Raw genomic sequence first — 12,179 nt, 5'->3', positions numbered from 1 at the left:
AAACATATTGTTATAATTGTAGTGCAGTGACAAAACGTCAGTATTTTAACAAGATGATGTATTTCTTAAATGTATGATGCAAAGGACCTGTATGTGCAGCGTGGAGCGGCCATTTTCTCTATGCAAGGGATAAGCTGCAAGATCGTCTGTGTGCTCCAGTATTGCAAGTGAGCTGAGATTTCTGTGGAATGTAAGTGTTTATAAACATGTATGTAACACTTCCACATTTTTTTAAAGGAGCCTTGTGTGATTTAGTTCTTTGTATTTTGTTCTGCACAGACAGAGGCCACTGCCGTACTAGCACATGAGTCTCTTTATGGGGACCTGATATGTTTAATATGCTGCTGAGAATATAGCCCAGAAGAAGCGTATAGTATAGCTTTTATTTTGGAAAGAGACATTTCTCTGTAATAAACTCTCTTTTCCAAAGATGAGTGATTCCTCAATCAGATACAGGGCTTGCAAATATATATATATATATTAGGGGTGCAACGATACACAAAATTCACGGTTCGGTTCGGTTCGATACTTTGGTGTCACGGTTCGATATTTTTTCGATACAAAAAATGTTCATGCCTTTTTTAATTTGTAATTTATTAAGATTATAAATATATATTTTAACTCAAAAATACAGTTTTTAAATGAAATGTTGCTGAAACAACAAAATAATAAAAGAATAAAAGAGTTTGGAAACGAGTTTATTTCAGAGAAATGTCCTTTTCCAAAATAAAAGCTATGCTATACCCTTCTTCTGGGGTAAATTCTCAGGAGCATATTGAACATATCAGGTCCCCATAAAATGAACCACTCTCTGATGGACCTCACCTCACACTCATCTTCTGGAGTGCTAGCACTTAGCTGCATATACAACAAAAACAACTTAAATAAAAATGTATTGCACAGAAAGGCCTTCCTAAATATATTTTTAAACATTTGAAATGTTCTAAAAACAAGGTATCAACCACATACAGTTCTGCATTGTTTGGGAATCCCTGACGGTATTTTCTATTCTTGGCAGAATATAAAACAAACACACCCAATCCCTGGCATGAAAATTTTTTTTTAGAACCATGTTCTATAGTGTACAGAAAACACATGAAAACTTAAATCTGGTAAAGCTATACTTCACATATTTTCTGTTGTGCAGACTTGGCACCATGTAAAACAAACAAACAAAAAAAAAAACCCACCATGTAAAGAATAAAAAATAAATACAAATAAAAGCTATTCTATACCCTTCTTCTGGGGTATATTCTCAGCAGCATATATAACAAATCAGGTACCCATAAAATGAATCACTCTTTAACGGACCTCCCCTAACACTCATCTTCTGGAGTGCTAGCACTTAGCTGCATATACAGCATAAACAACTTAAATAAACGGTCCTGTTAAATACAAACCAAAACATAGTTTACTCAATTTCCATGTTCTTCTTCAGAAAAATTAGGATGTCCACATGTTCTGCTGACAGTACAGATCTGCTTGCTGTGACAATGTCACCTGCTGTGGAAAACACCCTCTCACTTGGGACAGAGGTTCCAGGTACAACCAAGTAACACTGTGCCAACTTGGAAAGATGAGGGTACAAGCTGTGATGTTCCTTCCACCATCTCAGTGGGTTATCATCTGTGGGAATGCAGTCTGCTAACCTGTACAAGTTAATTTCCTCCTCTGCCACTTCGGCTGCAGACCTGGTCCTTGGCTCCTGTGACATGAACAGTTCTCCAAACAACTCCTTCATGGCTGACTTTTTCTCTGGTGGAGATGCTGATGGGGAATCTGAAGAGTTTGCTGCTTGAGTCTCTGCGGAGGTCGCAGTTTCTGTGGTGCCTGCGGCTTGGTCCTGAGCAAATATAAACAACCAAACTGTTAATTGTATTTGTTTAAATAATATTTATAAATCAAGCAGTAGCTAAATAAAATTTCAAAAATAAAAAAAAGAATGCCTACTTGTTCAATGCTCAAGACAAGTTCTGTGGTGAGTGCTCCGTAGACTCTCAGCTGAGTGACATTATCCAAGTGTCGCAGGGACTTGAATCGAGGATCTAAAGCTGTGCACTTGTGTAGGTAATTCTGAAGGGCAGGATCAGCGTATCTCTTCTCCAGGTCCTCCCTGATGTTTTTTTTTACATCTCTCACTGCTGGGCTATCATCACCAGACTGCGCCATAGAGTTCAGGATGTTCATTTTAAGTGGCAGGATCATGGATGCTGTTGGAGATGACGCTTCACACATCATGACTGTCACAGTTTTTAGGGTTTTCATGACTGTAACAAGATTTTCAGCCAGTGCATGTTCTTCCTGAGTTAGATTCTGAATGTTCTTCATACTCTTCTTCACAGTATTGTCGGCCATAGCAGCATACACTGCAGCTTGCTGTTCAAGGTATCTTTCCATCATATCATGAGAGGAGTTCCACCTAGTTGGAACATCTTGAATCAGTTTTTTTCCAATAAGCTGCAGCAGTTGCTGTTTTTTCATAAACACATTGCATCCTGTTGTGCTTCTGTGAAAGAAGGAGACAATTCTTCTCATCTTTGCTAGGAGATGGGAAACCTTCTGCACTGCCATTCCTTTCTGAGCAGCTATATTAATTGTATGTGCAAAACATCCGATTTGTGGCCCCAGCCCAGCAGCTGTGACAGCATTAACTATGTTCTTAGCATTGTCAGTAGTTACAGGTATTGTCACATTTGGTCACACTAACTTCCAGTCTTCCACAGCTTCAGAGAGACCTTTGGCTAAGTCGTCAGTGGCGTGACTTTCGACCAGGCGTGTCTGCAAAACACAGTTTTTCATCTGCCATTCCGGATCAATGTAATGTGCGGTGACAGTGAGGTAGCTCTGCGTAGCTCTTGACGTCCAGCCGTCTGAGGTCAGAGCAACAGCGGGTGCTGCTGACACTGCCGTCTCTAATTTAGCTTTTGTCTCCTTGTACAAAGCAGGAACTGCGATATCGGTGAAATGGGTTCGTAAAGGAATACTGTAACGGGGCTCAAGTACTCTCAGCATTTCCCGAAACCCGGTGTTTTCTACAACAGAAAAGGGTCGCATGTCGACAGCAATAAAAGTAGCAATTGCCCTGTCGATTTCTTTTGCCCTCTTAGAATCATGCGCTAACGGCTGTCTAAATGACTCCGACAAAGTTTGTAGCATGTGTGTTTGTTGTTGTTTTGGTCTGCCTTCACTCGTCTTTGCACTAGGGTGATGTCGGCGTAAATGTGCATTCATATTTGTTGTGTTCCCACCGATGTAATTAACCATGGCGTGGCACATCCGACATACTGTTGTAGTTTTGTCCACAACGCGCTTACCATCAGGGTGATACTTCACACGAAAGCCAAAAAAGTTCCAAACGCCAGATTTCAATGACGGTGGAGGAGGTTCGACTTCAGGAGGCACTGAGGCAGTTGCCATGTTGCAATAAGCTTAGCTTCTGTCTCGCTAGCTTGATTGAATGCATGTGGGTGGAGCTCAGTGGATCTGTGCTCGACAGTGCAGCCTAGGCGGAGTAGTCAAACGCAGATTCACTGAGCGCTCAACACAGACAGCATCGTCAGAAGGAAAGTTGATAAAATAAATTAAAAAATATATATTGTTCGATACATATGCGTACCGAACCGAAAGCACTGTATCGAACGGTTCAATACGATACGAATATCGTTGCACCCCTAATATATATATATATATATAAAAATTGTTTTTCACACACATACAAACACACACACTTGTTTTCATATCCTGTGGGAAGATCTAGTTGACATAACCCTTTTCCTAAGCGCTTACCCTAACCATCTAAGGCTACGTCCACACTACTGCATTTTTGTTTGAAAACGCATCGTTTTCTCTCCTATTTGGCCTCCCGTCCACACTGAGACGGCGTTTTCCCCAAGGAAAAGAGCAAGTATGTAAGTAAACGGCAGAGGGAAATGACGCAGGTCGAGTTGTCTTGCGTTTCACGCTGCAACGTCAGCGTTTTCGGCCGTTTTAGTGTGGACGTGCAACTCTTTGAAAACAACTGAAAACGCAAGGGTGGACGCGGAGCGTTTTCAGATGAAAACGCCGTTTTCAAATCTATTCAGGCTAGTGTGGATGTAGCCTAAAATGAATGCCTAAACCTAACCATAACCTAACCGTAACCCTGACACTAAAACCATATTTTGAGCCTCAAACATGCCTTCAAACTTCTGGGGATGGGCATTTGGTCCCCATAAGATATCTAAACATGGTATACACGCATCCACACACACACAAGCTTTTAGATTGATTCACATTTCAAACATCATCAGTTAAAAGTTCAGTTTTATCGATGTCACGTGATTTGAAATCAGAAATCAGTTTTCAGGGATCAGCTGGGACTTTATTGATGTTCACATTAATAACATCAACACTTCAGCATTCAAAGAAATGCAGTAAAGCAAACAAACAAAGTTCAGCAGAGAAAGAATCAAAGCAAAGAGATCTCTCCCAAAGATTTGACTGAAAACTGCTGAAACAGGAAAATCTGAGTTTCTGAAAATCATTTCAAAACTGTGAATCAGAGAAGAGTACGAACCTGAAACAATCAATTAACCCAAGTATTGGTTTAAAATCCTCAGCTGCAGGTATACCAAATTTAAAACAACAATATGGAAGCAGAACTTGATTTATTTCAGTCTCTGTGATGCTAGATGTGTTTTACTGGAGTGAGCATAAACATACTAAACATCCTTAAACATCAAGTGAATGAAAAGCTTCAGAGAACTCATGATCAGCAGAATAATCAATACATCAAATACTAATTACTGATTAGGGAGGTGACGGTTTCAGCTTCAGCTTCAGGAACATCTGTGGGAGGAAACAGATTCAAACATTAATGACATAAACATGAAAAAAATACAGAAATAAATCTGTGCTGTTAAGGCCACAGATGAGGATTTATACACACTCATGAGTAAAACAGCATTAATGTCATGTGTTTTAATGCTGTGTATATATATTTAATAGATCAGATGTTCTAAAATAATAAACACAATGTAAAAGACAGAAACAAAAACACAGCAGGAATGATTCATAACACATTAGTGTGAAGAACTTCTCATCAGCAGAAACTATTCAACTCAAACTGATGGAAAGTTTGAAAATTGCTAAAGTGTTGTGGTTTAACTTTACAATAGCTGTGGTAATGAATTTAAAACGGATTAGGTTCTTAGGTCTGTAGTGCTATTAAACATTATTTATGATCTTATTATCTTGTTCTTTCTGTTTGTAAATGTTCAATTAAAATGCATAAACATTATTTAGACATTATTTATTAGGGTTCCATTAAACCTGATAGACCGTATTGTTTACAGAGCTCTGACTATGTCACTGACTCTTCTCACCTGCGATGTGCACTTCCTGTTCCTGTTCCTCACTCATCCAGGCCCTTTTTAGACGATCCATCCCTAGTCTTTGCCCTCAGCTTGTTCACCTGCGACTCGGCAATGTCGGCCCGCTCCTCTGCCTCCTCCAGCTCGTGCTGCAGCTTGCGTAGTTTTGCCATGTTGAGGTTGGCCGCCTCCTCTGCCTCCTCACCCGCTCTCTTGTAGGACTTGGTCTTCAGCTGCAGCTTGTCCACCAGGTCCTGGAGGCGGGCCATGTTCTTGCGGTCCTCCTCGGTCTGGTAGGTGAGCTCTTTGATGCGGCGCTCGTACTTGCGAACTCCCTTGATGGACTCGGCTCCCCTCTTCTGCTCTGCCTCCAGCTCATTCTCCAGCTCTTTGATGCGAACCTCCAGTTTCTGGAGCTGCTTCTTGCCGCCCTTCATGGCGATCTGCTCAGCCTCATCCAGACGGTGCTGCAGGTCTTTGATGGTCTGCTCCATGTTCTTCTTCATGCGCTCCAGATGGGCACTGGTGTCCTGCTCCTTCTTTAGCTCCTCAGCCATCATGGCTGCATCTGTGATCGCCTTCTTTGCCTTCTCCTCAGCATTGCGGTTCTCCTGTATGGCTTCCTCCACTTCACACTGCAGGTGTAGGAGGTCTGCTTCATGCTTCTTCTTCTGGTTGATCAGGCTGGTGTTTTGGGAGTGTAGGAGTTGCATTCGCTCCGTTGCCTCGGTCAGCTCCTGTTCGGCCAGTTTCCGACTTCTCTCGGTCTGCTCGAGTGCGGCTCTCACTTCCTCCAGTTCAGCCTGGATGAGGTTGTTTCGGCGTTCAAGCAGAGCAATGTTTTCTTTTAGGTCATCGTTGCCGTGCTGGGTATCATCTAGTTGCAGCTGAGTGTCTTTCAGGAACGCCTGGAGGGTCTTCACCTGTTTCTGGGCTTCAGCTGCCTGCCTGTTAGCTTGGCTCAGCTGAATCTCCATCTCATTGAGGTCGCCCTCCATCTTCTTCTTGACTCTCATGGCTTCATTTCGGCTCCTGGTTTCGGACTCCAGAGAGGACTGGAGTGATTCCACCATACGCTGGTAGTTCCTCTTGGCCTGGTCCATTTCCTCGTCCTTCTCGACCAGCTTGCGCTCCATGTCAGCCTTCACTTGGTTAAACTCCAGTTGTGCTCTGAGGATCTTGCTCTCTTCGTGCTCCAGGGAACCTTCAGCTTCCTCCAGCGCCGACTGTAGCTCAACCTTTTCTTGTTCAAGTTGCTTCCTGATCTTCTCTAGTTCATGGGCACTGCGGCCACCTTCTCCCAGCTGGTCAGTGAGGTCTGAGATTTCTTCTTGGAGATTTTTATTCTCTCTCTTCATTGTCTCAAATTGATCCAGGCATTCTTCATAGGCATTCCTGAGTTTGAAGAGCTCAGTGCTCAGAGATCGAGCCTCCTTCTGAGATGCCTCTAACTCACACTGCGACTCCTCATATTTTTGCTTCCACTCTGCCAAGACTTTGTCAAAGGTTCTTTGTTTTTTGTCCAGTGCTGCGGATGCCGCATTAGATCTCTCAAGGTCCAGCATGAGGTCTTCAATCTCATTTTGGAGGCGGTGTTTGGTTTTCTCAAGGGAGGAACACTTTGCGTTCACAGCCTCAATGGCCTCCTCTGCCTCTTGCAGTCTCTGAACAAGCTTCTTTTTTGCTTCTTCCAGCTCCTCAGTTCTCTGGATGCCGTCCGTTTCATATTTGGTCCTCCATGTAGAGATTTCAGTGTTGGATTTAGACAGAGCTCTCTGCAGTTCAGCCTTGGCTTCCTGCTCTTCCTCAAATTGTTCTCGGAGCAGATCACAGTCATGACGAGCAGACTGAACAGCATGGGCGAGAGCGTTCTTTGCCTTTAGTTCTTCCTCCAGCTGTCTGCGCAGATCTTCCATCTGCTGGTTGTACGAGTTCTTCCCTCGAGTAAGCTGTGATATCAGACAATCCTTCTCCTCCAGCTGCCGGCCAAGCTCACCATTTTCAGTGAGGAGCTTGGCCCTCTGGGTTGTCAGGTCATTGATGGTCCTTTGAGCCTCCTCACATTTGCTCTTGTACTCATTCATGTTGTCTTCCATCGTTCGGCACATTTTCTCAAAGTTTGCCTTTGTCTTTACTACATTTTCCATGTTTGAGCACAAATCATCGAGCTCTAGCTTCAGCTCACTCTTTTCCTTCTCCAGTTTTTGCTTCACACGCTGAAGGTTATCAATCTGTTCTCCCAGTTCAGCGACGGTGTCAGCATGTTTCTTCCTCAGGGTGGCAGCGGTGGCCTCATGTTGGAGGGTTGATTCCTCCAGCTCTCTACGCAGCTTCTGAAACTCCGCTTCTCTCTTTTTATTCAGCTCCACCTGAGCTGATGTGGCTCCTCCAGCTTCCTCTAGACGTTCACTGATGTCCTCAAGCTCACGGGAAAGATCAGAACGCTGTTTCTCCACCTTGGCCCGGGCTGCTCGCTCAGCATCCAGCTCTTCCTCCACCTCCTCAATTCTTGCCTGGCTTTCTTTGAGCTTCTTCTGGAGCTGAACTGATGCAATCTGCTCATCTTCTAGTCTTGAAGTTATTTGGGTGACCTCAAAGTCTTTCTTCTTGAGTTTTTCCTCCAGCTGCTGCTTGTCATTCTCCAAGTCCATCAAGTTCTCCTGGATCAGTTTCAGGTCTCCCTCGAGCTTCCTCTTTGAGCGCTCCAGGTCCATCCTGACTTTCTTCTCTTGCTCCAGCGATCCCTCCAGATCATCCACTTGTTGCTCCAGCTTAGCTTTAGCTTTGGTCAAAGTGTTAGCTTTGTCTTCTTCACTCTGCAGGTCATCCAGAGTTTGCTGGTGAGCCTCCTGCAGCGCCCTCTTCTCTTTGGTTAGCTTTGTGATGTTCTCATCCTGTGAAGCCATCTCCTCCATCAGGTTTTTCACCTTATTCTCTGTAGCATGTTTCTCTTTTTCCACCTTAGCTAACGTTAGCTCCAGGTCATCGATGTCCTTCTTCAGCTCTGAACATTCATCTTCAAGCTTGCGTTTCTTTGCTGTCAGATCAGCGTTCAGCTCCTCTTCATCCTCCAGTCTTTCTGTCATTTCTTTTAGCTTTGCCTCCAGTTGAATCTTACTCTTGATCAGCTGTTCACAGCGTTCCTCAGCATCTGTTAGGGTGTCCTGTTCAGACTGAATCTGCAGGGTCAGATCATTCTTCTCTTGGAGGAGAGTCACTATTTTCTCCTCCAGTTCTTTTCGTCTTGCCTCTGATTTCACCAGAGTTTCCTTTAGCTTGTTGAATTCATCCTTCATGTTGGCCATTTCCTTCTCAGACTCTGCACTCTTCAGCAGGGGTTTGATCTTGAAGAAGAGCTTCATCCAGGGCCAGTTTTTCACCCCAAGGAAAGACCGAAGGTTCCACTGAATGACCATTAGGGCATCTCTACGTTCCACAAGCTTAATAAACTCCTTCCTCATGAGGAGCCCTCGGGCATTGGCCTGGATCCTGGTGATGATTCGAGAGAGTTGCTCATCTCGCATCTCCTCCAGTGTACCCAGCAGGCCGGCTTTAAAGAAGACTTTTGTGTGACCAAACTTATACTGAGTGTGGTCAATGTCCAGCGATCCTAACAGCTTTTCAGTACTTTTCTTGCAGTCTATGAACTGACCCTCTGGGATGGCGGATGCATTCAAGATCCTGTACCTCTGTTTGAAGTCTCCATAGAGCACCCTGTTTGGGAAACCTTTCCTACAAATCCGGATGCCTTCCAGGACCCCATTACAGCGCAGCTGGTGCATCACGAGGCAGTTGTCCATGACTCCTGGAATTTTCCTCTCATTAGGAATCAGACAGCGGACAAAGTGTGGATGAGTGGTCTTCAGGTTTGTCATCAGCTTGTTCAGGTTTTCTCTGTGAAGTGCAGACACCGTCTGAAAGGAGGAGCCTTTCTTCTTGGCTCCTTTTCCACTTCCCTTGTCTCCTCCATCAGCTCCTGCATAGTTTGAAAACAGAAGACTGAGAAGCTTCAGAGAGGATTTCTGATATAGACCAACCACTGTCTCATTTAGGGGGTCTTTGTTTTTGACCAGCCAGCCAGCAATATTGTAGTCCACTGTCCCGGCATAGTGAACAAGGGCGAAATGGGCCTCTGCTTTCCCCTTTGCTGGCCGTGGCTTCTCAAACATCTTGTTCTTGCCCAGATGGTTGTCATAGAGCTTGGCCTTGAAGGTCTGGTCGCTAGCTTTGGGAAACATGCATTCTTCCTCCAGAATGGACAGGATCCCCAGAGGTTTCTCAATCAAGTCTATGCAGGCCTGGAGGTCCATGCCAAAGTCAATGAACTCCCATTCGATTCCTTCTTTTTTGTACTCTTCTTGCTCCAAGATGAACATGTGATGGTTGAAAAACTGTTGCAGTTTCTCGTTGGTAAAGTTGATGCACAGCTGCTCAAAGGTGTTGAAATCAAAGATCTCAAACCCGGCGATGTCCAGCACTCCTATGAAGTACTGACGATGCTGTTTGGTGTCCAGTGATTGGTTTATTCTCACCACCATCCAATTGAACATCTTCTCATACACTGACTTAGCCAGAGCACCAATGGCATAGTAAACCTGGTCCACACTCTGCCCTTTGGTGACATATTCATTTCCTACCTTAACTCGGGGGTGGCAAAGCCCTTTGATGAGATCAGCAGAGTTGAGCCCCATCAGGTAAGCTGATTTATCAGCAGCCTCAGTTCCATCAGGTTCAGCCTGCTCCTCACGCTGCTTCTGTTTGAACTTCATGTTGCCGTAGTGCATAATGGCACCAGTTAGTTTGTAGACACTCATTTTCTCCTCTGGAGTGAAGCCAAGAACATCAAAGGCACCATCGGTGGCTATCAGTTCCTCCGAGTCGTTGATGGAAGCAACTGTTACCTCTCCTTGGGAGATGTAGGAGTAGTCATATGGGTTGTTGGTGATCAACAGCATGTCCAACAACTCTGGCTTCTGATTGGACAGGATCTGGTAAAATATGTGGTAATTCCTTTCGGCCTTTAGCTGAAAGGTAACTCGTGACTTCTCCAGCAGATACGTCTCTATGTCAGCAGATGACAGCTTACCACTCGTGCCAAAGTGGATTCGGATAAATTTTCCAAAACGCGACGAGTTGTCGTTTCTCAACGTTTTGGCATTGCCAAAGGCCTCCAGTGCCGGGTTTGCCTGGATGATTTGATCCTCCAGAGTCCCCTTGCTGCTGTCTTTTTTGCTTGCACCACCAACTGCAGCGATGCTGGCAAAGTACTGAATGACTCTCTTGGTGTTCACAGTCTTTCCTGCTCCAGATTCTCCAGTGATTAGGACAGACTGGTTCTCCCGGTCTGTCAGCATGTACTGGTACGCATTATCAGAAATGGAAAAGATGTGAGGAGGGGCCTCGCTCCTCTTCTTCCCCCTGTAGGCAGCCACCACTTCAGCATCGTAAACAGGAAGCCACTTGTAGGGGTTGACAGTGACGCAGAAGAGCCCGGAGTAGGTATAGATCATCCAGGCTGCGTAACGCTCTTTGAGGTTAAACAGCACGGCGGGCTCGTGGAGGAATGTAAACATTGCCATGTCTTCGATTTTATCGAACTTGGGTGGGTTCTGGGGGTGAGTGTCAGATTCCTTCACTGTCACCGTTGTTTCATCTTCCTTCTGGACCGTTACCATCCCTCCGTCCTTGCTCAGGATTTTTCCTTTGACATATTCTTCTTTAGTGTCGACTACAAAACATTCAGTCTTGATGTCAAAGGGTCTGGTCTGAGCCTCCAGACGCTCCTTCTCAGACTTCCTCAGGTAAGGAGCAGCCTTCCCAAACTCGGCCATCAGAGAGTCGCCCATGCTTTACGGTGGAGAACGTTGGCAGTCAGAGGAGAGAACAAACTAAGTGAGAGAGTTTTCCTGCTGAAGCTGATGGAGAACTGCAGTCTCCTCACAGCAGGTGATATTTATAAAGACTCCCTGTGGACCAAATTAGGAGATGACAGCTGAACTAAATCTGTCTGATCAAGTGAATGCACCATGAGGGCAGATTCAGGACCTTTGGCTGTTAGAATCCATTTTAGGAAAAGTGAAGTTGTACCGCTTATCTGCTGCTGATAGTCCCGACATGTCTGCATTTAGACTGCATCCTCCCTGGAGCTCATCCTGCATATCCTCTACCCTTTAACATCCACCGTCACAATCACTTAACAAACATTTAATTATATCCTTAGCTATCCTTTAAACGTCTGTTAATATATTAACACAACATTGATATTACATTAATATATCATGTATAATAACATGATGATAGCAAATATGAAAACAGTAAGTTAGTGTGCATGTCTTGTTTTTGTGTGCTTCACTGCTAGTGCAGACTCTCTCCACATGTGTACAGATTTTCCTGTTTTAATGTTAATTAATTCGTTAAAAACTACAGAACACAAATTATGGATTAGTTCACTTGATGATAAATTTTCTCAGTTTAAATGAACAGAAAACTTAGATCATTGTCTTCGGCCCTAGTGACCATTACGACCTTGGCCCCTTAGAAAACTATCAAAAAATCTTTTGCGAGAAATTTAGGTGTGATTTTTGATAGTAAATGGTAAATGGCCTGTATTTGTATAGCGCTTTACTAGTCCCTAAGGACCCCAAAGCGCTTTACACAACCAGTCATCCACCCATTCACACACACATTCACACACTGTAATTTAACATTCATAACACACTAGTAATTTAACATTCGATAAACAGATAAATAATGTGATCAAGACTAGCTTCTTTCACCTCCACCTACTTGCAAAGGTGAAGACAATTTTCTGTTTCAGAGACATTGAGA

General features: G+C 44.1%; 2 protein-coding genes across 2 annotated transcripts; both read right to left on the bottom strand.

The window, feature by feature from the left end:
* Nucleotides 1-1,411: 1,411 nt before the first annotated feature.
* Nucleotides 1,412-2,397, bottom strand: LOC146617688 (E3 SUMO-protein ligase ZBED1-like). Its single transcript, XM_085373510.1, has 2 exons — nt 1,951-2,397; nt 1,412-1,843 (listed from the first exon to the last, which is right to left on the bottom strand). The coding sequence occupies exons 1-2, from the start codon at nt 2,395-2,397 to the stop codon at nt 1,412-1,414; spliced, it is 879 nt and encodes a 292-aa protein (XP_085229636.1).
* Nucleotides 2,398-5,392: 2,995 nt separating this feature from the next.
* Nucleotides 5,393-11,197, bottom strand: myh6 (myosin, heavy chain 6, cardiac muscle, alpha). Its single transcript, XM_085372948.1, has one exon. The coding sequence runs from the start codon at nt 11,195-11,197 to the stop codon at nt 5,393-5,395; it is 5,805 nt and encodes a 1,934-aa protein (XP_085229074.1).
* Nucleotides 11,198-12,179: the final 982 nt, after the last annotated feature.

Source organism: Diplotaxodon limnothrissa, linkage group LG15 (genome assembly GCF_057381915.1).
Source record: "Diplotaxodon limnothrissa isolate DT_005_m linkage group LG15, D_limnothrissa_male_GT1.1, whole genome shotgun sequence".
Lineage (NCBI taxonomy): Eukaryota > Metazoa > Chordata > Actinopteri > Cichliformes > Cichlidae > Diplotaxodon > Diplotaxodon limnothrissa.
The sequence above is the reverse complement of the archived record's forward strand: the minus strand, read 5'-3'. Positions and strand labels throughout refer to the sequence as shown.